The sequence below is a fragment of the Mirounga leonina genome, unplaced genomic scaffold, assembly GCF_011800145.1.
Source record: "Mirounga leonina isolate KUSES-001 unplaced genomic scaffold, KU_Mleo_1.0 Mir_168, whole genome shotgun sequence".
Taxonomy (NCBI): domain Eukaryota; kingdom Metazoa; phylum Chordata; class Mammalia; order Carnivora; family Phocidae; genus Mirounga; species Mirounga leonina.
The window spans coordinates 14698840-14723943 of NW_023270426.1; the positions used below are offsets into that span (position 1 = coordinate 14698840).

The 25104-nt window shown below is 35.7% G+C and overlaps 1 protein-coding gene across 1 annotated transcript in view; it reads left to right on the forward strand.

Annotated features, from left to right (window-relative positions):
- Positions 1-25104, forward strand: part of ADAMTS19 (ADAM metallopeptidase with thrombospondin type 1 motif 19) — a 253350-nt gene that overhangs the window by 147230 nt on the left and 81016 nt on the right. The window contains exons 11-14 of the mRNA XM_035014047.1: positions 10809-10910; positions 16314-16444; positions 17359-17531; positions 23685-23812. Of these exons, the coding sequence (XP_034869938.1) occupies positions 10809-10910; positions 16314-16444; positions 17359-17531; positions 23685-23812 (534 nt within the window). The remainder of the gene's footprint in view (positions 1-10808; positions 10911-16313; positions 16445-17358; positions 17532-23684; positions 23813-25104) is intronic.

A 25104-nucleotide genomic window follows, 5' to 3' on the forward strand; every position in this document is an offset into this window, starting at 1 on the left:
ATCATATGCTCTCTCTGTGTCTCAAAAAAAAAATCATAAATCATATCCTATTTATTTAACTGACTTCGTTTCTTCTGCTATAGCATCTGCGTCATCAGGGTTAAGAAATATCTTAATTGACTTATTTTATTTTTCTAAGCTATTCTCCTCTATTATATGTTATTTCTCACTAACCTACGGGCATGGAGTTTCTTCCATCTCTGAAAATGTAAGTGTTTATTATAGGATTTTAAATCTGTATTTCTCAGTGTCCTAGGATGTTGCTGTATTTTTAACTAGGCATTTTGTAAATAAAATTAAGTTTCAGGTATTCAGAAATACTCTTTTTTTACCCTCAAGTTTTATGTGTCTGACATTTTTATTGATAAAATCAGTTTTTTCTTTATTTCTATCTGTGTGTAATATTTCTTAAAATTTATTTTTAAAACAATCCTGAAAGAATTGGACTGCTGTGGAAAAGCAACACCTCTGGGTCAGGGTTTGATTGGAGAACACTGGTTGGAGGGCCATGAACCCAGTCTTTAATAATGCTTCTGCCTCTTATTAGTTGTGTAGCCTTAGTCAAAAATTTTTTTCTCTTTAAGACACACTCTATAAAACAAAAAGTTGGACTATGTTATCTTTCTGAGTCTTAGAGCTAAGAGAATGGACCTCTGTGATTCCACAATCATTTTCTGATACAACTCCTGAAAATCATGAGTTCAATTCCAAATTAGTGCAGAGTACAAAGTGTAGTACCTAGATCAATAGAGCCATTGAAGAGAATATTCACAAATATAGTCACTGGTTTATAAATATTTCTTTGAGTTCCAACTACTTTTCAAGCACAGCTTTGTACACTAATAATAGAGCAGGAAACAAAGACCCCACCTTTCATGGAGCTTACATTTTTGTTGCAAAAAACAGGCGAAAACATTTATAAATACATTTTAGCAAATACATTTATAACATGTCAGTTGGTAATAAATGTTTTGGAGAGGTGTAAACCCAGGTAAGAAGAATAAGGAGTAAAACCAGGGATTGGGAGGGTAGGAGTGATGTTCTTTTCTATAGGGTGATCTGGGAAGGCCTCCTGGAGAAAGTGACATTTATTTCGAGATCTGAAGGCAGTGAGAGAGCAGGCTATGCATTTATCGTGGGAGGAATATGGAAAGAGAAAAGAGAAAGCAGAATGCCCTGGAATGAAGTTTTAGTCATGTTTCAAGTTTAAGATGCTCATTAAATATCCAGCTAGAGCTGTAAGTTGGTCCGGGATAGATATTTATGTGGAAGTCATCAATAAGTAGGTGATATTGAAGATGTGATACTAGATGATTACAGCAGGAATGGAGTTAGATAAAAATGACAAGGGAGAGACAGAGAAGTTGGTGACTACCATATTTGGAGACGAGGAACATAAGGAGAAACCAACAAGTAAAACTCTGAAGACATCTGTTGGTAGGAACAGAACCAAGAGAAAGCAAGATCATGGAGGCTCAGTGAAGACATTTTTCAAAGTGGAAATGAAAAGGCGGAAAAGAGCGGAGTAAAAAGAAGTCTGAGAATATGTAATTTATTTGTTTTTCCCACAAGATTTGGTACTCTGTGAGTTGGAGCCATCTGGAAATCCCTGAACATGTGTCAGGAGGTATAACTTAAAAATATAAGGGAAATAGTTGTGAAGTGTAGAATATTGGAGAGTTCTCCTGGTTAAGCCACACACGTGGATACACATGCAGTCACCACATCTGCTAGTCAGTCATCCAGCCTTTATAAACAAAACAAGTCTCTTAGAAGACAGGCTTGGTAACATCGAAGAAATTATCTATCAGTTCTTTTTATTACTGTTCCTCTGACACCTAAAACAGTGCTCAAAAAATATATGTTAAATGAAGAAGTGAACCAGTTGAGTGATGGAATAATGATTCTAAATTTTCACTCATAGTCAAGTCTTGGATATATCATACGTCAGGATAGCATTAAGATAAACTAAATGTTATTCAGTATTAACTCAGTGATTACACAAAACCAACTATAAGTACAGATGGCTTATGTTTCACATCTTATATGTGAGTTAATCAGGCATCCTATGATCATCCCATTTCCCATCAATTATAAATAAGTATCAGGTTGCATGGAGTGAGGATTCATAGCAACTCTTCTACATGTGTGTCTCTGGTAGAGTCTTAGAGACAATGGCAGTTGGTCCATAGTATTTGAATTAGCTAAGAAATATGGCTTTCCATATGTGTAAACAGATAGTTATACACAAGTGCTAGAGACTCCAACATTACATACATGCTGATCTAATTAATGATGTAAATTTACCCTTAGGATTGTAACTTACATCTGCAAAATGTTTAAAGGAATAGACATCTGTTGAGGCATAAAGACAATGTTTAAATGATTGTGAAACAACTCAACCTCCAGTAATAATAGCTCACTCTTCTGACTTAATGTGCTAACTTCTTGAAGGCTCGTTCCTGAGTCCTAAGTAGTTGGTACTTCTAGGCCATCTGGCATCTTGTGGCTGAGCCAGCATAAGTCCAAACAGCATCAAGTCATCATAGTAGCTTCCTGAACTTACCCACCCTGGCTCAGAATTCAGAAGTATGGGTGTTTCCCTAGAAACAGTAAGGAGTGGCTGCATGAGAGTTGCATTTTTTGAGTGAGAAGGAAGTATGCTAAAAACCTGAAGACCTCCAGGAAACCTAAGGATCTGCCTTTGGTTTTGGAGTAGGCACATAGTGAATTGGATGTATATTATATCATATAGAAAGCTTCCTGCTTTGATCAAATCATATGGTGACTTAAAAAAGTAATGAAGAAAGTTCCAGTTTCACATTTTTCTTATATTGAATTGGTACATCAAAGGCAATGGACTTCTAAAACCTCTCATGTGATCCAGTGAAGAGGCTGCCATTGAAATGAGGTAGATTATGAAGAATTCTAAAAGGCTGAGTCTTTGATCTGGCCTTGTGAAATTCCAGAGGCAACAGGAATTTGGACTTGAAAAGATGTGGCATCAAATAGCCCTCGATGGCTAGTAATTGTTAGGGCAATTAAGATAGCATCACTGATAAAACATGTTGTCAAGATTGATGAAGTTGCCAGGTTAGCCTGGTGATGGGTATTAAAGAGGGCATGTACTGAATGGAGCACTGGGTGTTATACGCAAACAATGAGTCATGGAACACTACATCAAAAACTAATGATGTAATGTATGGTGATTAACATAACATAATAAAATTTAAAAAAAAGATTGATGAAGTTGCAAATTTTAAATCCTTCCTTCCTATAAGAGCAGTAAAACTATGGTGGGTTAGAACTACCAGGAATTGATTCTGAATGTGTCGTATTCTAATCAAAGCTAAATCTTATCCTTCGAGCTTTAGCACTGCCTAGTCTGTGAGGACATGAGTTTCATGGCAACTTACTTGACTGCATAATCCAGCTACTTCTTTTCCTAGAACTCATTTTTTCCCATGACTTTTTACTGACATGGGCTTTTATCTTTTTAAGTCCCTATCTTTGTAAATTGCCTATTTACATTTTCACCCGTTTTTTCAGTTTTCTGGCTTTTTTCTTGCTGATTTGCTGTTCTATGTTCTAGGTAAAAATTCCTTATGCCTTAGCAATAGTGTGTTTGTTGTGTGTATACTAACTTTTTATACACTGTCCTTTGTCTCTTAATTTTGAGGTGGACAAATCCATCAAATTCTCCCATGAAGGTTGTGCTATTTATATTTTTTGTTTGTTTCCTTGTTTTTCCATCTTCTACGCATTCTTCCCTACTTTGGAATTAAAATCTTATATAGTACCTTCCCTTTCTTTTAGCTTAAATATTTCTTTAGCACCAGAGACATTTTGGATTTGTTTTTTAATTTATTCATGCAGAGAATTACATATATTAAATAATGTTGATTTATATTACTAGGTATATACACACAGTTTTTCATTTGCTTGATCCTTTTTTCCTTTTCCATTTTATTATGACTTGTGCCTTAAAATCTATTTTGTCTGGCATTAAAACTTCTATTCTGGCTAATATTTTCCATACCTCTATCTTCAGCCTTTCCAGATATAAATATACCTGTGGCTATGGATCTAGATATAGATATGTCTACTAGAGAAAAGCAGTATTTTTCTGTTTAAACCAATGTAATAGGGTTTTTTTTTTTGTATTTTCATCAGCTAATTTAACATTTTTGCATTTATTTAAATTAGTTTTATTTGGAATTTTAATTCTGTCAACCTGTTTTGTGTTAGTGTTTCATATTTATATTCTATTTTTCCTCTTTTTCTCCTTTACCACTTCCTATTAGAGAAACCATGTTTTCCGCCTGCATTCAAAAATCATACATTCATTATATGCTTTTATGTGTATTAGGAATCAGTCTTTTTCTCTCATGGTAAATAGTATTCCACTGGTAGATAACCTATTTTCTTTATTAACTCACCCCTTAGTAGACATCTGGGATGTTAACTATTATGAGTAAGGCTACTCTGATCACTTGTGAATAAATATTTGTGTAGACATGTTTTGTTCTGCAATATGAGTACATTAACACATTATATATTAATACATTAATTTCTTACAAACTGTGGCCTGGGGACTGGTTCCCTGCTTTTTTAAATAAAGTTTTACTAGAACACAGTTGCCCCCATTTGTTCATATGTTCTCTTTGGCCACCTTCAAGCTACAGTGACAGTGTTGAATAGTTGCAACAGAGACCATATGGCCACAAGCCTAAAATATATACTCTTTGGCACTTTACAGAGTAAGTTTGCTGACCCTATTGCAGGTACTCTGAATTCTGTTATATTCCTCTAAAGAGTATCTCCTCTCTGCACTCATCCACAACCCCTACCCCTCCCCAGAGAATTAAGTGTTAGATTCAAACTGGAAACTTTGTCTTACCCACCGTGGACAACAGCTCATACCTTCAGTCCACTTTTTCCTTATCTGGCCTATACGGAGTGTGTTCTCTGGATGTGTGGGTCAGGTGCAAGCTGATGACAGGCTTCTCTCTCTTCCTTTTGAGATTGGCCAGTCAGTTTTTGACAGCTTTCACCACAGCAGTGTCTGTCTTCACGAGTCTAAAAAGATGGCATGTTTCTCACTGTTGCTTTAGCCATTTAGTGTCATGCCATGACCACAGCCCATGGTCAGATCAAAGCTACAAAGGTGGTAAACGCAACTTGTGCCAATCCCTTCAGCTCCCCTAAAAAGTTCACCTACCTCTGTTCATTCTCCAGAACCAGCAGGTGGTTGTTTTTTGTATTCTGCCCACAAATGATTGTTGTGATCTACAAGATGGTTGGCCTTGGGGAACTGACTCCACCATTGCAAAAGGGGAATCTTTTTATTTTTTCGCTCTCTTTCATACTAGGGATTTCTGCATCATTTTTCTTTGAAATATTTCAGAGAGTTCCTTTTTACTTTACATTCTTTTTCTTTTCTTTGGAGCTTCATTAACTAGGTCCTGAAAATCTTCCTTTCTCTACATTTCTTCTCACTCCTGACTCTCTCTTTCATACTTTCTGATGTGTTCTGTTCAGGAGTCCTTTGCAGCTTGCCGCCTCATTTTTTTGGCTGGGCTTCGACTGCATTTTTCCCCATGTCTGCTACTCAACTTCTGCCACTAAAGATCTTGAAATATTTGGAGTAGAGGAGGGAAAAGAGAAAAAACATCAAGCTTATTTGACTGCCAGGGGCCAAATCTTCTCTGTTAAAGGATAAAGTTTTTGAGATGTAAATAAGCTACATTTCTAGTATTTTTTCCCCCTGTGAGGAAGTTTTATAACATTGGCTAAAATCCAATTATTGTTGCTTTCCATATTCAACATTTATTTAGACTTATCCTCATTTTTATCAGTCTCTTTGCTCACTGTTGTTTTTCAGTCCTTTCCTATGAGATCATATTCCTTCTTGAAATACATCAGTTAGAAGTTCCTTTTTGAGAAGATTGGTTGGTGGTAAATATTCAGTTTTTGTTTCCTGGAAAGACTCTTTATTTAACTGTCAGTCTTGAATAAAATTTTAGCTGAGTTCAGGAGTTTACATTGACAGTTATTTTTTTCCTCTTGCCAGTTTGAATACACCATGTACTCACTTGCTGATGTGGGTGCCAAGATGCTATCTTTGCCATTTTCCTAATTTTAAAAGAAAACTTTCAACATTTCACTATTTTTCATGCTGTTTGTTGTAGTTTCATAGGTGTCCAGTAATTGTGAAGACATTTCTTTCAGTGGCTAGTTTGCTAAGATTTTTTTTTTTAATGAATAGATACTGAATTGCATTATGTACTTTGTACCATAGTTACAGAAATCATAGATTTTAAAGTTATTGATGCACTTGATTATATTCATCAAATCTCTGATATTATAGTAACCTTGTGTTCTGAAGAAAAACCCAACTTGGCCATGGCATTGCATTTTTTTAATGCTTTGCTGTTAAAACTTAGCATATTTAATCTAGCATATTTAAATCTAGATTAATAAATAAGGTAGATTACTGTTTTCATTTTCTTTTGAAATCCTTGTCTAGTTTGGATATTGTAAGTGTGTTCAAACATGTTCCTTCTTTTTCTCTTCTCTAGAGAGCTCACATAAAATGAGAATCTAAGTTTTTTGAAAGACTGTTAGTTTTTGGACCAGATGTATCCTTTGTGGGAAGATATTTAACAATCACTTTTAGCTATTTTATTGTTACAGAATAGTTCTGCTTCTCTTTTTCTTCTTCAGTCCGTTTTAGTAAGTTTTTAGTAAGTTTTTTAAAATATCTTTTCATTTCCTGTAAGTTGTCAAGTTTATTGGCAGAAAGTTGTCCATATCTTTTTATTTGTTTAAACTTGACATTATCTGTAGTTATACCTTCATTTTATTCCTAATAGTAGGGTGTGGTTTTTTTTTTTTTTGCCTTCTCTTTTTTCTTTATTAATTTTCAATTTTATTAGTATTTACAAAGAACTATATTCCTGCTTTTTATTATTCCCTTAGAGTCTTTGTTTTCTGTGTTTTAAAATACCCTTTTCCCCTTTTTCTTCTCTTCTACCCTTAAAAGTACTATGATGATCTGTGATGGAAATGAATGTTTTTAATAATATTATCCCATACTGAATTACATTTGCAACCAAATGTTAACTTATTGAAATTGTATTTTGGAAGATAATATAAGTGGTAGAACAAGGAGTTACATGTACAAGATTTAATTGTTACTTCCATATGTATGCACCTAAGATTTTTTTTATTTTTTTAATTTAAAAAAAATTTTAAAAGATTTTATCTATTTATTTGACAGGGAGAGACACAGCGAGAGAGGGAACACAAGCAGGGGGAGTGGGAGAGGGAGAAGCGGGCTTCCCGCTGAGCAGGGACCCGATGCGGGGCTCGATCCCAGGACCCCGATGCGGGGCTCGATCCCAGGACCCCTGGGATCGTGATTTGAGCCGAAGGCAGATGCTTCACTGACCAAGCCACCCAGGCACCCCAAGATTTTTTTATTTTGACATAAATTTCAGAACATCTTAATGTAACTATTTGTTATAAAGAAAGATATGAGTATAGGTTATCTTTGAAGATAAAATTTATGATTTTTATACATGGACAATTAATCTTCCACTTAAATTATTTCATTTAAACTATATGGTATTTTTATGTAAACATTTTTAAAAGCCTACTTGAGATAAACATCCAAATTCCTGTTATATGCTTTTAATGGTCTTTTCTTATTATGGAAGAATTTTAAAAAAGAATATTGCATTATTATTTATTAGTTTTCTAGGAAAAGCTGAGGTGTGCATTTCTGTCCTGGATTCCTATGCAAAACTTTGAATTTGAAGTTTTAAAGTTCTTTTCTTAATTGATACATTAAGTGCTTTTAGCAATTCAGTTGCAAAAATTATGACTCTGGGCCGCCTGGGTGGCTCAGTTCCCTGCTCTGCGGGAAGCCTGCTTTTCCCTCTCCCACTCCCCCTGCTTGTGTTCCCTCTCTCGCTGTCTCTCTCTGTGTCAAATAAATAAATAAAATCTTTAAAAAAAAAAAAGCAATTGGCTTATTAAAAAAAAAAAAATTTGACTCTAGCCTAACATATACGGAGTGGGGAGCCTGAGGCAGGGATGGATCTCAGGACCATGAGATCATGACCTGAGACAAAATCAGGAGTTGGACCCTTAACCGACTGAGCCACCCAGGTGCCCCTTGCCCCTTAATAGTATCCTTGTAATATCTTAAGAAAGGCTTGATATTAGCCTTCATATCCACATCTGAGATATTCTACTTCTCAAGGTGAAAACAGTCCATACCATTTCTTCAACATTTTCTTGTGTTACTTTTGACAGTTTAGTTTGAAATCCTGAATCTGAGTTATTTTTAAGAATGAGGCTGTAATTTACTTCCCATAAGATCCCTGGACCTGCAGAACATAAAGGGTAAAGAGATCTCCTCTCTGAGAGATTTATTCTACATGATTGTGCTTATCTTGAAAAGCTGCCAAGTTTGCTTTTATGCTCCCAGCACCTCAAGTGGGAATCAATTAGAGTACCTGCTGTTTTGAATAGCAGATAATAGTGGAAGGTCAGAATTTAGACCACCAACAGTGTTCAGTAAACCAGTATTATTATAAAACTACAGTATACAAGATTTGCTTTTTTGTTCAATATGCATTTGTTAACTAATGAGCTTGGCAAAAATAACTCATGTAATAATACAGCTAAGATTTATTGAATACACATAAAGCAAACTTGTTCTTTGTTGGCAAATTTAGCATTTGATCCCATGATTAAATGACAACCTTAACAGAAAGGTATTAAGGGGAAAAATACATTTAGGAACTATGATTCTTAGGTTAGAGATCCATTAATTCAAATATAAATGTGTGCACAAAAGTACATGATAAAAAACCTATCTGTTTATTTGAAAGAGTCTAAAATATTGCAGAGAAGCAATTTGATTTAGACATTGACATTCTTTAAAATAAATCCCTGGATGAATTTTTGGTAAATGTTATATGTAAACAAAGCATGTAAGTTAAGCTAAATCATTGCCTAAATATAATGCGATATATTTGGATGAAGTATTTTGAAGCCGAAAAGCTGTCACAGCAGATAAAATAAGGGGAATAGGATATATCCCACTCTTGCCATACATTATATAATTTTTAAGAGAAATTATATTTTTATTTTTATTTTTTTTAAAGATTTTATTTATTTATTTGAGAGAGAGAATGAGATAGAGAACATGAGAGGGGGGAGGGTCAGAGGGAGAAGCAGACTCTCTGCTGAGCAGGGAGCCCGACGCGGGACTTGATCCCGGGACTCCAGGATCATGACCTGAGCCGAAGGCAGTCGCTTAAACAACTGAGCCACCCAGGCGCCCTGAGAAATTATATTTTTAAAGAAAGAAAGAATAGGAAAATATTATTTGGGGCCTTGTGACAAATTCAGTATTAGAATTGTAACTAACCTGCTTAAAGCATTCATTTAAATATCTTTCCCAAAGTATTTAATAAATTTGGGTCATAAGCTAATTTTTACTTTGTGGTGATTTTTCATCTATTTTGCCTATACCATCAGAGTAAACCCCCTAAAATAGCCTTTTTATCTTCTCAACCTGCTGGTCAACTGCTAAGTGGCTTCTTTTTCCCTCCAAATATGGAGTCCCTCGTCCTTCGTGGTATTCAAGACTTGGTTTTTCAATCTTTACAATCTTGTTTACTTTAAAATCTCGTTTGAGACTGTGCCTTTCACATTGCCATGACTTATTCTCTCTCTCTTTTTTTTTTAATTTTATTTATTTATTTGATAGAGAGAGAGACAGCGAGAGAGGGAACACAAGCAGGGGGAGTGGGAGAGGAAGAAGCAGGCTTCCTGCAGAGCAGGGAGCCTATGCGGGGCTCGATCCCAGGACCCTGGGATCATGACCTGAGCCGAAGGCAGACGCTTAACGACTGAGCCACCCAGGCGCCCCATGACTTATTCTCTTTATTGATCTGTCTTCCTCCACCTTCTCCACGTATCTGGATAGGTAACGCAGTCATCTTCACTCTGCATTACTCCAATCACCTTTAAATGTCCCTCGTGGATTTCATACTTCTATGAAATGTGAATGGGTCCTGTGTGCCTCATTCTGTCTCTGGGATGGCAGCCACTGGAGCTGGGGCTTAGGTTTCTGACAGTCTTCCTTCCTGCCTGTTTTCAGAGTTCTCTTCTTTCACAATTACTATGTCTCTGCTGCCCAATCCCAGGATTTTTGCTATTCCCTCTAACTTTTCCCTGGAAAAAGTTCATTGTATCCTGGAGACCTAGAACTCATTCAAACTGAGGTGAAAATGACTGATAACAGAGTCTGTATTGTGTCAAGGGCCAAAGCTATTTGGTGAAATAATGAAATACTAACCATGGCCTTTCAGCGTAAAGCAGAGCGTAAGTGAGGACAGGCTTTAGGACACCGGGCACTAAATTCATACCACAAACACATCACTTTTATTCTTCCAGCCTGGTTCATGGAATGGTACAAATAATGGTTTTTAGCCTACACTGTTCTGTTGTAGCTACTTAATCTTGGGTAATCACATGTGTCTTATTTAAGAAATGTACAAATATTTAAATATATTAAACAGATTTTCTGTTTTTCATGTATCAATATTCTCATCACTATACATCAGCCATACGCTATCTCAATGATAAGTTTATATGAAAAGTACCTAAAGCATATTTTTCTTCAGACAATTTCTGTTGTTCTATCAAAACAGCTTTCTCAAAAATTATTGACTTCACCTCAAAAATATCATGCCTCTCCTTATTAGTTATTATGGCCTTGTTTTCAGCATGTTATTTGCACAGGGTTATGGTGCAAGGTAGAGGGTGAGAAAGAATGCAGAACGAAGCTAGATCCACCAATGGATGGAACTGATTGTGACGCTGGTAAGGTAAGTCATTTGAGTTGTCTGAAGTTAATTAAGAACATGGAATGAAACTCAAGAAACTCGCACTTTCTTCTGCCAGTTATATATGTATCCATCTTAATACCAGTGGAATACCTTCAGTAAATACATAAAAAATTTTCAGTATTTCACTTATTTTCAATTTTAACTTTTATATTTTACCAAATCTATAGTGGTTTTGTTAACATAAATGCAGTTTTTTTATTATTGTTGTTTATGAGAACATTGAAAGATATGTGTATCACTTTAACCAAAAAAATGAATTTATTTTTAGTATTTAAGTTAAACAGAGGTAAATAATCACAAATAATAGCATAAAGTCAAACTTCCAGAGCTAATGAATCCTTTCAGTTATAAAACATTGTCTCAGAAAAGCCACTGAGTATAATTTTTCCTTGTCATTTCAAACATCATAAATAAAATATTCTAACTGACATTTTGAAGATTAGTAAATATTTGACTGAGTTGTTTAATATGTTTCATAAAGTTACAGAAATATTTATTAATACACATTTCCATATCACAGTAATTGCTGTTGAAAATTAATTTTCTTTTGATTTTCATATCAAAATTATTGCTGTTGAAAAATAATTTTCTTTTGAAGAATATGAAGGAGGTAGATCCCATCTAAATATATAGCCATAGTTAAACTTACTCAAAAGATAACAGTTCAATAGCTTACATTATTTTCTAATGTTTATTCTGTAAAGAGAAAGCAGAATGGTTAATCACTTTACTCATTATAGATATAAGATCAGACACCTTGCCTCTGAAGAACATATATGTTTATTACATTTAAAAAGAAACAACAACTTAAAGCTTACTTGGAGTGAATTACTTAATGAAAACAATGAAGTTATATAGAATGCTAGCTTAAAAACACATTGTTTTTAAAAATGAACATTATGGAAATTCAGCCTTTCCACTGCTAGAATTTTGTGCAAAGGAAATGCACGTCTTTCACAAAGACAGATGTGTGTGCATGTAAATACACACACACACAAATACTTATGTAAGGATGCAATTTGCAATGATGAGCATGAGAAACAATGAAAATATTCATGATGTGGAGAATGGTTACAATGTAGCTGTTAAAAGAATGAGGTAGATGTATACATAGAAACTGAAAAGATCTAAAAGACATGATGATTAATATGTAGGCATGTCAGAAAAATTAATACTTTGATACCCTTTGATATTTACCAAAAAACCAGTTATGAATACACATACATTGTATATATTACTAAACTCCTAAAAAATGGTTTGAAAATATAAACTCCAAACTGTAATTAGTAGTTAGCTCTTGAGAGGGAAGTGGGATTGATGGCTGAAAGCAAGGGTAGCTGAGGGTAAATAAAATTATTTTCCCAGACACTTTTGGGTTGTTTGACATAATCATGTCATCATTTATTACTTCTATGATTTCTCTAATTAAAAAAGAAAAAATGTACAAACTGTTTAAGTACAAAATATCTTTAAGACTAGAAATGTTTTATCACTAGATACAATCAATAGAAAAATGTTTTCTGGAAAGGGAATTTCTGTGAATTATCAGCCAGTTGTTTACAGACTGTGCCAGATGTTTTTCTGTGAGTTTATATGGAGAGTCAGAATCTGGGTTGGTTTTATTTATTTTTTTAATTATACACAAAAGTACAATAATGTGTGCGTATTGGGCAAGCCTCACAGTATTATGTTGAGTAATTTATTGCTGGAATCATAAAATTCTGCCCCAGCTATAATTTTTATCTTTCCTGAAACATGAAAACCCTAATAAAGAAAGATAACCAACTATTCAGCCGTATTTCTTCAAACATCACACAACCCATTCTTCTTAGTTCTTTAGCAATATAAAATCCCTTCATTTTTATAAACTGATGTCCTCAGTATTTTTCTGCTATTATTTTTTTTCATCTGATATTTATGAGAATGATTTGCATTCTTGAAGGTCTCTAAAATAAACTTAATTCTTTTAGCCATCAAAGTTGTAATTGCTCATCAAAAGTAAAATGTTTTTATTTCCCTCTAATTGTGCTAACAATATTCTTTCAGCGGTTCTGTAATGCTTTTGTATTGAAATAACTAATGGACTTCTCAGTTCCTCAGACCAGGTGGGCTTCTTCAAATATCCATCTGTTCCTGCTGTTCTAGGAGCCATTATGAAAATAGTTTCCAAAACTCGGCTGAGGAGTGCTGTAGTGTTAAAATATCTGAATGCTTTCAACCTCACACAAAACGCTGCTAGCCTGGTACGCTGCAAACCAAGAAACAAAACGGGGAATTTTTTTACAATTTGTTACAAGATCGTGTAATTTTGTAATTTTTGATAGTGTAGAGTGATGTTAATCTAGCTATATAACTAGGTCATCTAGGAGTGTATAATTAAGTCTGAGAAGGTGCCTATAGAATTTTATGATTCAAAATAATTGTAAAGATAGGGATTTATCTACACTTTCTACATAGCCTTTTCCAAATTAAAAGCAGCCTTTTTCTTTCTTCTCTTCTTTTTGTAATTCTATCACCTATGTTTACATCTACGTTTAACAGATGCTAAAGAGTTGGTAAATGATGTAGTGAAAACCAAGAAATCTATGTTTTTTCACTGACAAAACCTGCTAGGAATTGGGGGAGGGGAAAGGCAAGTTAAATACAAATTTAGTAAAATTTTAGCCTGTTTGGAAGAATTCTACGTAATATATTTTAGTTATTTACTTCCCTAAATTGAGATTCTTGAAATTTACCCTCATGATTCTTTATTGAAAATATAATGACTGTAATATCCTTACACTCACACATTTCCATATGTAGAGAGTTTATGCCTTTTGTCCTCCTCTTCTCTCATCCAACAATGTATGTACAAGAAGATTTGATTAGACAATGATGTTCCCTTTGTCATCTTCACAGACCTCTTCCAATCTGATGTTTTCATGAACTCTCCAGACATGTCCACATAGAAACTTGACAGAATGGAAATACAGTCAATTTTTTAGATCATGTACTGTCCCAGAAATAACTTATATTTTATATTTCCTTAGCATTTTCATAAATCAGACTGAATTAGTAGATATGACAAATTTTGTCTTTTTAAAACCAGGTTGTAATATCATTTTTGGGGGGCTCAAAAATACAAATGAAGCAAAATATGCTGCCAGAAAATATATGAAAAGCATCATTAGGGTCGTTTTATACATAAACCAAATGGAATATATTATATAATAATTTAAACAAAAACCAAATGGAACAAAACTGTACTACAATTTAAACAAAACATTTAACACTTCCCTCAATGTTGAAGTACAACACCAACTAGAAGACACAAAGGCAGGTTCTCCCCGGTTTCATCCAGAGATCTGGTTCTCTGCAAGGTGATGAACTTTAAATACTATACTATGCTTTCTTTAAATTTCACTGGTTTCTGTATGCAAATTTAGCTTGTAGATCTGTCTCTATTTCTCTTCATCTGCCCCATGTGGTCCGGTTTAAATGATGTGCAAGCCCAGATGCTGGTCTTTTACAACATATTTTTAGTCTGCTGTGAATGCTAGCCCAGCCTTTCAACGCCAGCTTGCTGCTAAATGAGCAAAGAGCTATGATATTCACAACGGGAAACATAAACACCCTTCAAGTAAGCCAGAACGATTTGACCAACTGAAGTTTGACAGTTTCCATGTTGGATTTTTTTTTTTCCATGAATGGCATTAGATTGTCAATCCTTAACGCCAGCAAATTGTTTAAAAGGACATGGTTTCCCCCCTTCTGCAATTTTCAGACTGAATCTTCACACAAAATCTCAATTTAATGACAATCTTCATACAAAATCTCAGTGTCCTGTGCTGTCAATACACTGAGTTGTTGAGATTTTTCTTTCAAGCATAGATTTAAAAGTTCTTGAAATCTGAAAGAGGGTGAATTTAAAATCTGACATTATTGGAAAAAATCTGCAGGAACTAATTATTTTATTGCCTAGAAAAGCATTATCTGGGCTCACACAAACCTATGTAGCATAGTTTTCTAAATTCTCTCCTCTAAAAACAGCTTTGCAAAACCTAATCTCAAAATAAATTCTAAAGAGATATAAATCAGTTAAGATCAGAATGAATAGAATTTTGGTTAGACTTCTAGAAACTAATTAATGACATTAATATAATAGTACATACAATTTGTCATTATCATTATTAATTATTGTTAACTTTTATTAAGTTTAGTATGGGCTACGCACTGTGCTTAGTGCTTCATTCTACTCCTGCAAAGTCCATTAGGTAAATATGATTATCATTCACATTTTGAAATGGGAAACGTGAAGATTAGAGTGTTTCTCTAATTTCTGCAAAATCCCTTATAAATCATGTTGCTATTAAGTGCAGAAAATTGTTTAGATCTGGAAGGATCAGCTTGCTCAACTCCATCTACAGTCATTAATCTGAATTTTGCTAATATTTACTTATTATTCTCAACATGATTTTGTTCAGTTAATTTTACTTTTAACATGTTTGCCATGACCGTGATATATCTGATTTTTCAGAAATAAAAAGAAATTATTATAGTTTACCTTCCAAGTCTTGGCACCCATTCCTTGGCGGCCCCAGAAACGGCCTCTTCGGCTGCCTTTGTTTAAAGTGGATGAAAATATAAATATAAACAAGAGAATGAGTATATTCCTTTCTCTTCTTTCATGGTTATCTTTCTCAGTTAATCAATACAAAATAAGCTGCAGAATAAGTGGAAGGAAGTGACGGAATTTCATAGAATCCATTTGCCTAAGTCTTTCAAGTAAACGGCTTTCAAAAGAAAACTTGCTGTAATGTTAACGTTTATATTTGATGGGAACTCTTTCAGAAAAAAGAAAGAAGGCATAAAGGAAAGTGCTAAAATTAAATCATACTTTTTTTTTAATTACAAGAAAAGAAGACCAACAACATTTCAAATCACAGTTGCTAGGTTTGCCGAAATGTCTGCTTCACTCCAGTTATGGAAGAACATTTAGGTTTTATTTTCCATTCTGATGTATGACTCTGTGCTTTTGTCATTTGTCCATTTTAAACTGTTATGTTTCTTAGACTGTGTTAGTTTTCCTTTGTGGCTGTGCCACCCCAACTTCCCTCTTTACCCGATCTCTGTCGTACGTACTGAATTCTCAGGGCTGTCCTGCGAATATGGGTGCGCTGTTTTCGTAACAAGACCATATGATCTGACAGGAGAACTGAGAGAACGGACCACTGTATCACTATGACAAGAAGCAAATGCCAACTTATGTTTGGTCTTTTTCAATTTGTATGTGTGGGGCTCTAGGAGGCGTGATTTAATCGCAATCCCAGTGACTCTGTAAGCCAGTGAATGATTTTCCGTTGTGCCCTGATTTGTTCACCTAAGACATAACTTTTGGAATAGTGGTGTAAGGCTGGAGAATGTACCAGCAGGACCTCAGCACCTGGACATGTGGCCGGAGAGTGGAGCGAGTGGAGCCCCTGTAGCCGAACCTGCGGTTCTGGGATCAGCAGTCGGGAGCGCAAATGTCCTGGGTAAACGCCAAAGTTCCTGGATCGGGGGAGGGCATTTTTTCCCTCAATTTCCAAAGGCAAAGGTTTTACTGATAAACAGTGTTGGAAAGCAGAAGAAGCCCCTCAAACCCCACCCCATGTTGGGAAACAGAAAAATCCCTCAAATTGTTTAAATGATAAAAAAATCTCCCAAGAAGAAAATAAGACCACCGCTTCTAAGAACAAAGAATTAAATGTTGCATGGGGTGGTTTCTTGAGTAAATCAAAGAAACTGGTGTGTTTAAATGAACAGGGAGACATGCATTAGAAAAAGTAAGTCCACAATGAAGGGAACTGTGAGAAGGCAGGAAGGTGATGGGACTTCAGGAAGAGAGGGAAGGAGAGCAAAATCAACATCAATATAAGTGAGGAGTGTTGAAAAATGAAGATGTGCTAAGCATGTGTGCAGATAGGGAGCATTTCAGGGTCCGCTTGCTCAACCCCATGCTTCCTAGAGTGATCCCAGGGAGGCGTGTGAGAAAATCATTTCAGCGTTATGCTTTTACTCTTGGTGTGGGCTCAGTGGCACGATTCCTTCATAAGCAGTTTTAAAGAAAGGATGTAAAAATGCCAAACGACTTCACGGGAATCACAGGCTTTCTATTTTGCTCCCAGCCTCTGCCCTTTACTCTTCCATTTCCATGGCAAGTTGGCTTTTATTTCTCATGTGTTTTAGAAGTTAATTGATTGAGAATAGGAAATATATATATATATATATGGTTTTTAATAAACATATGGATTTCCTCCCATTAGCAATCATTTAATGTATCCACATTTTCAAAAGTAGATTTAATATAAAGGATTATACCTTATTAATTCAATGCCTTTTAATTTTTTTAAATGAGTAGTTAACATTAAAATAAGATAAAATTGATTATTTGTACTATCTCTTCTAGGCTAGGTTCTGAAGCAAGGGATTGTAATGGTCCCAGAAAACAATACAGAATATGTGAGAATCCACCTTGTCCTGCAGGTTTGCCTGGATTCAGAGACTGGCAATGTCAGGCCTATAGTGTTAGAACTTCATACCCAAAGCATGTTCTTCAGTGGCAAGCTGTCATGGATGAAGGTATGACAACCCACATCGCCACCGTCTTAATTAAGTAGACTTCTAGATTTGCAAAATGTTTTACAGTAGTAGTCAGTATTATATAATAGATGATACAGATTATATTCTAAATATTTCAGAGCTCTCTTTTTTTGAACCCTAATGACCTATAATAATCACAAGCACTGACTCCAAGTATATATTTTTTTAAATGCAGAGTATATTATTACACACCAATTAGATGAACTAAATTTTTTTTTTAAAAAGTGACAATAGGAAATGCTGGTGAGGATGAGGAGAAACTGGATCTCATACATCACTGATTGGAATGTAAATGGTACAGCCACTCTGAAAAATAGCTTGGTAGTTTCTTAAATAACTCAATATACATTTTTCATACAATTTAGAAAACACACTCCTGGGCATTTTTCCCAATGAAGTGAAAATTTACAACCATAAAAAATCACATGCATGAATGTTTGTAGCAGCTTTATTTTCAATAGCCAAAAAATGGAAACAACCAAAAAAGTTCTGAGTACCTGAATGGTCAGACACACTGAGGTATATCCATACCCTGGGATACATGCAACAATAAAAGAAAAAACTATTGAAATGTGTAGTGACTTGGTGAATTTCAGAGCTTTATGCTGAGTGAAAAGAACCAATCTCAAAACATCAGATATTCTGTGCTTCCATTTATATAACTGATTCCATTTATATAACTTATATATAATATATTCTGTGGTTCCATATATATATGACAAAACTGTAGAGATGGAAAACAGAATAAAGGTTGCCAGAAGTCAATGATGGTGGTGGGGAAAAGGATGGATGGGTGTTATTATAAAGGGGTAGCATAAGGTAGAACTTTGTGCTGATAAAACTCTTAAATATATTGATTGTGCTGGTGGTTATAAAATCTACACATGTGATAAAGTGGCCCAGAAGTATACACACACCTGCACTGATGTCCATTTCCTGGGTTTGCTATTGTACTGTAGTTACCAAAGTGTAAACTGGGGACAAGGTATATGAGATCTCTGTACTATTTTTGCAAATTCCTGTAAGTCTTTAATTATTTCAGAATAAGAATGTTAAGTAAATTATACGCTATCTTATTACTTAAGAATTAGTTAGGGGGGCATCTGGGTGGCTCAGTCGGTTAAGCATCTGATTCTTAGTTTCGGCTCAAGTCATAATCCAGGATCAGGCTCCACGCTCAGCAGGGAGTCTGCTTGAGATTCTCTCTGTCTCTCTCTCTGTCCCTCCTGCTTGTGCTTTCTCTCTAGTAAATAAATAAATCTTTAAAAAAAAAAAGAATTACTTAGAAATAACTTAATAACTTCTTTACTTAAGATAGTTCCTGCCCATGGTCAGTCAGTGAGCTATGGGTTTGAGCTACAGTTACCAAACATGGTGGTGAATTTTCTGACTTACCTGACCATCATGCCCCTAGTCTCTCCTGTCCTGATTTGGACTTAGTCAATTTGTACTGTGCCTTTCCATCATTTCAATAATATGCTTGTCAACAGCCTAAATTCCATTGTTGATCAATTTCAGTGCACCTGACAGAAACCTTCTCTTCATGTAGGCTTCTGAACACAGAAGCACTAATGTCAACAGCCAGATAACAAGGCAGATGACTCCACTATAAATACAGTAGTGTTACGTGTTTGACAGTGAGAGGGTGAGGAGGTAATCTGTTCCCTTCTCTTACCTCATGTCTCTTCTAGAACCTTGTTCTCTGTCGCTCTGCACTCCAGATCTTGGCCTTGTTTGACTGCCTCAAACATGCCCTGTTCTCTTCCCCATGATGGCCTCCAAACGGACTGTTTCCTCAGCTGAGAGGAAATGATAAGCACAATCTTCTGTTCCCACTGTCCTCTTAATAAATGGCACTTCCCTCTTTCCAGATGCTTAGACAAGATCTTGGAGTCATCATTTTTTTTCTTTTCTTTTACTGTACGTTCAGAATATCAGTAAGGTCACACTAGCCTTATCTTTTTTAATTCCAGTGTAGTTAAGATACAGTGTTATGTTAGTTTCAGGTGTACGATACAGTGATTCAGCATTTCCATGTATTACTCAATGATCATCAAGCCAAGTGTACTCTTAATTCCCTCCACCTATTTCCCCCCATCCCCCGACCCACCGCCCCTCTGGTAAACATCAGTTTGTTCTCTAGAGTTAAGAGTCCGTTTTTTGGGTTGTCTCTTTTTTTCTTTGTTAATTTGTTTTGTTTCTTAAATTCCATATCTGAGTGAAATCATATAGAATTTGTCTTTTTGTGACTTATTTCACTTAGCATTATACTCTCTAGATCCATCCATGTTGGTACAGATGGCAAGATTTCACTCTTTTTTATGGACATGAACCTTATCTCTGAAGTACATCCAGAGTCTGATCATTTCCCAGCATCGCCAGAACTCCTACCCTGGCGCAAGCCACCTTCTCTTCCCCAGTGATTGCAGTAAGCCCTCTAACTGGTCTTTATGCCTGTGTTCTCCTTCAGTCTCAACAGCCAGAGTGATACATTTAAATTGTCAGTCGTGTCCTGTTACTCTTCCATTCAAAAGCCTCTGGTACCTTCCCAGTTCGCTCAAAGTCCATATTCATTCCTTCTAAGGGAAGGACTTAAGGAGCTCTGCTACCTGGCTTCTTCTTACCTTCAGACTTCATCTCCACTGTTCCCCGTCACCCTTCCACCCACACTGGCTCCCTTGCTCTTCCTAGAATAAGTCCTAGTGTCTTGGAATCTCTTGCTTTCCTTGCTGTGACATCATCTCCAGATATCATTAGGCTTCAGTCTCTCACCACCTTCAGGTCTTTTGTTAAACAGTAACACAGTGCCTTTCCTTTCCCTGCTTTATTCTTTTTTCACAGAACTCATCACCATCCACCATAATGCTTTTGCTTTTGTTTATTATATGCCCCCCATAATTGTTGGAAGGGCAGGGATTATCCTATTTTTGCACTGCTCTATATGTGGCATCGTAAACAGTACCTGAACAGAATAGGCACTTAATAAACTAGGTTGAATGAATGATGTGCCTTATAGGAATTTTCTACTGATCTGTCCTGGCCCCTCTTCTCACTACACATTCTCCTTGGGATAATATTACTTTATTCACTAGGTTTTATTTATCATCTATATGCTAAAGGAACAGATATTTCTCTCCAACCCAGATCTCTCCATCCCAAGCCCCTTCATTACTTACCCATCTGTTGCATGGACATCTCTACTCAACATCTCATTCTTTCTAACTCAACATGCCCCTTTCCTTTCTCTCTGCTTGCCCCTTTAGCTTCTCTCACCTCTTCTCCATCATTCCCTTCTGTGTTCTCCAGCACATCCAGACCAACTTCCATTCCATCCCTCATACACATCATGCTCTCTTAGATCTGGGCCTGTAAATATGCTAGTTTCTTGGCATAATACCTTTTATTTCTCAAGCTTTGTTCTCTCTCTCTCTCCCCTTCTCCCCCAACCCCCGGCCTTTTATTTACCTGAAAAGTGCCTGTTGATTTTTTTTGGACTCAGTTTATGTCAAGTCCTCTAGGAAAAAAGAATCCCCCTGATCCTCCAAATTGGGCATGTGCTCCTTCCAAGCACCTCACAAGCACCCTAATATCGGAGATTTTAATGTTTCTGTATTCTCTCTATTACGTGTGTTTAGGGGACAGACTGACAGATATTAAGCTATTAAGCTTCTGATAAATATTTGTTGCATAAATTTCTGTTGTAGAAATGATGACTGCTCAAACAATAAAAATTATCATCTGATCATCTGAGGATTTATCTTATCTCTGCCTCTAACTAGCTGTGGAGTTTGATAATATTAAAGTCATTTGAAGCCTGTTCATTCAGAAGTGAAATAAGAGAAAGGAAACAGGTTCCTTCCAAATTAAAAAAAAACAAAAAAACAAAAAAACGGGATTGTATGGGAGCCGATTTAAAATATTAAAGCCATTGGAAATTACAATTTTAAAAGCCCCCACCTCTTATAAAGTGATGTCTATCATCAGAATGATCCATAATAAATATTTATATAATTAGTAGGCTAACCTTTTTTATAATTTTACAACACATATCCATCAAACACATCAGTCCATATGTTAAATAAAATACACAACAGTAATCTTCATGTGTTACATAGCACTATGGGAGAAACTGAATATATGATTCTTTTAAAAATCCCAAGTCTTCATAGCATATGACACCTTAAATTGCAAGGTGCTATTTCTGCTATTCTTATGTAATACATGAATCTATGGCTAGGAAAATTAAATACAGGATATCAGTGCTGTAGTGAACAGTTATTTTTAGAGGAAAAAAAAAGATGCATGGCTTTAACATTCAGGTATTTTACATACACTGTGTTGAGATTTGGCTGAAATCCATGTTTAATGCATATCTTGGAAAGGGTTGGTCTCTTAAATCAAGACAAAGCCTGCCTGCCAAGTAAGTACTGGCATGTTACATGGATCACTCTAATGTCACAATCTCAAGGGTATACTCCAGGAGGGAAGATTGGGATCAAATATTTATGTCATCTGTAAAGCACAGTGAATTGACAATATGTTGTAAAAGGAGAAATAGATTTTTATCTGAGTTCTTGCTTAGAATGTGAATGGAATTTTCTAGATGAGCTCCTTTCCACATTATTCATATATCTGGTTTGCTCCTCTCTTCATGAAAACTCCAGAAAGAGAATTTTATATATATATATGTACATATATATATACACATATATGTATGTATAAAATATCACTTTTAAAGTGTTGCAATTATAACAGCTGTTTTTAAGTCCAAAGATATGACATAGTAAGCAGTCATTGAATAAACATAACCTACTTTGAGGTGTGAGAGCATACTGAAATGCTTTATTGCGGCTTATAATGGCATCTTAAAGGAAAATTTCAAAACCATGCACATTGAAGGCCATGTTCCAACTCCCCAGAATTGTTCAGAGCAGTATTCAGAAGCCACATGTGAAAACTGCTTGAAATGTTCAATTCTGAAGGCTCATTTAACTGTCTGTCTTCTCTTTGCAAAGTGATACCCTGTTCCATGCCTCTGGCTGTTATTTGGTATTTATAGACTCCCATCAGCTTACGTGGAACTTTACTGAAGACATAAGCGAAGATCAGTGTCAAAGACTGTAAACTATTTTCCATTCTATTTATATGAGCTTAATAAACAGTAAAGGGCCTGACTGGTATCAAGCCAATAGAGTAGTAATGTAGCATGGAAATTGCTCTGAAGTTTCAGGTTTGGATAATTCTCCTACTGGTGTTACCAAATACTACAGTTCTTCCGTAGGACGCTTAGAAATAGAAACAGCCCTTTAAAAATATTTTGCCACTCTTGACTGAGCCTGATAGGCAAGCGTTTTTAACTCTACCCATCCTACCTTATTGCTTAATGAAGCACTGAAGAAGACTGCCAGCCATTCAAAAACTCTTTACCCAGAAAGGTGTTCCTCCCCCTAGATATCATATATACTGGCATGCTTTCCAAGGAAGCAATGAAGGGAGTTAAGTCCTAGATAGCCCTTCAGCAATTGTGCGTTCCAGTGGATGTTCTCATGGGATTGTGTTGCGTTTCTACACATCCTTGTAATTGAAGATCTTAGGAGAATTGCTCATCTCAGAAATTCTTCTTTCTCCATTTAGTAATTTTTCAATTAGAAAATGCCAAATGCATCGGATTGCAAATTCGTGTATGGGAATTTAGAAGTGACACATCAAGAAAGTCTTCATGAACGAAGTAAATCTGAAATAGGCAGAATTCTCAGATGTACTTAAGATAAAGGGGAGTTCATTCCAAAAGATACGAGCAAGAAATGGTGGTGTTTGAAATATTTGGGCGCAAGAATCATTGGTTTGTGTGGTAGAGGTAGAGGTTTGGGGCCAGAAAATAATAAGTGATACATTTTGAAAATAATCTGAAGACATATTTCTTAAGAAGGAGATAAATATTCATTGGACATCTATTTTTTCCCAGGCATCTTCTCATTTACTACTCATAATAACTACTCTAGAGCTACATTATTGCATTCACATCAAATTATATTTTTTCCTCGACAACTGTCCTGAAAAATAAAGCTTGAGATAAAAATATTTATGGAGTAACTTTTGCTCATTTTTTTTTTTTATCCACTCTGTGTGTAGAAAAACCATGTGCCTTGTTTTGCTCTCCTGTTGGGAAAGAAGAGCCTATTCTTCTGTCAGAAAAAGTGATGGATGGAACTTCTTGTGGATATCAGGGATTAGATGTCTGTGCAAATGGCAGGTGTCAGGTAAGACACTCCAGGAGGGAGACCGTATGTGCTGAGGGAGGCTTTGAGCAGCTCCACAGGGTGCTGGAAAGCTCTGCACCAAGATTCAAAAGCTGCGGATGGAGTCCTGATTCAACTGTCATCTTGAGCAAGTCTGATCTGCTTTGAAATTCCCTTCATGTGTCTAACGAAGGGTTTGTACTAGATAATCTGTAAAATCCATGACTAGCTCAAAGAACTTGAGATTTTTATTCTGGAATGTACATATTACACATCTAAAATGGCATTTTCTGTCAAAATATTCCAGACCCAAAATTCAAGTACTCCAGTTCTCCATATCTTGTGTCCAAGGCTGAGCCATGTGGCAAAAACTTATAAAATCAGTCTTGTTACTCACTTAATATTACAGTATTTTTAACATACTGGAACCAACTGATTTTTAAATATATAGATGTTCAAATTTCTTTTTTTTTTAAATATAAATATCATTTATTAAGCATAGTTAAACATAGATTTTGTTTGTTGGTTTGCTAACAGACTTATTGAGATATAATTTACATAACATAATCATTTTTTTTATTCTTATGTTAATCCCCTACATTACATCATTAGTTTTAGATGTAGTGTTCCATGATTCATTGTTTGTGCCTAACACCCAGTGCTCCATGCAGTATATTCAAATTTCTTAAAATGCTTCAACATTTCATTTGCTCTTATCTTTCTTTTTAAAAGCAGTCTCCATTTACTACATGCATTTATGCATGCTTCTTCATTTATCTTTAGAAAAGGAGAGTAAGTATGGACAGTGTAATGGGAAGATCAAAGGCTAGAACTTTAAAGTTGCTACTTATAATTCTACCACTATCTCAAGTTGGCTTCCCCCCTGGGAGATTAATAGGCAGAAAGATTAATGCCAAGTGTCTTCACATCACATGGATCAACATCCATGTTGGGAGGGGAAGAAGACAGGGTTGGGCACAGGGAGAAAGGGGGCTATGACAGTCACAACAGGACCTCAGCCCACCCTGTGAGGGGCATGGAAGCCGGGATGGCTCTTTAGAGTTGTCCTCATTTGTTTTGAGAAAACCAGGCCTTTTTACCCCTAACATCTAGCTGCAAACTGCACCAGGAGGGGGAAGTTTGGGAAAGGCAGTTTTCTTCAGACTAGGCAATTTCTTCCAAGGGCTGATGGCTGAGAGCTATCAGCTGATAAAGTGGGTGGGCACAGGAAGGAAATAAATCCCTTAGTTATGAAAGAGGTATCTGAGTAGAGCAGCGCTGAATCCATGGCAGCCACTAAGAAACTATATTCT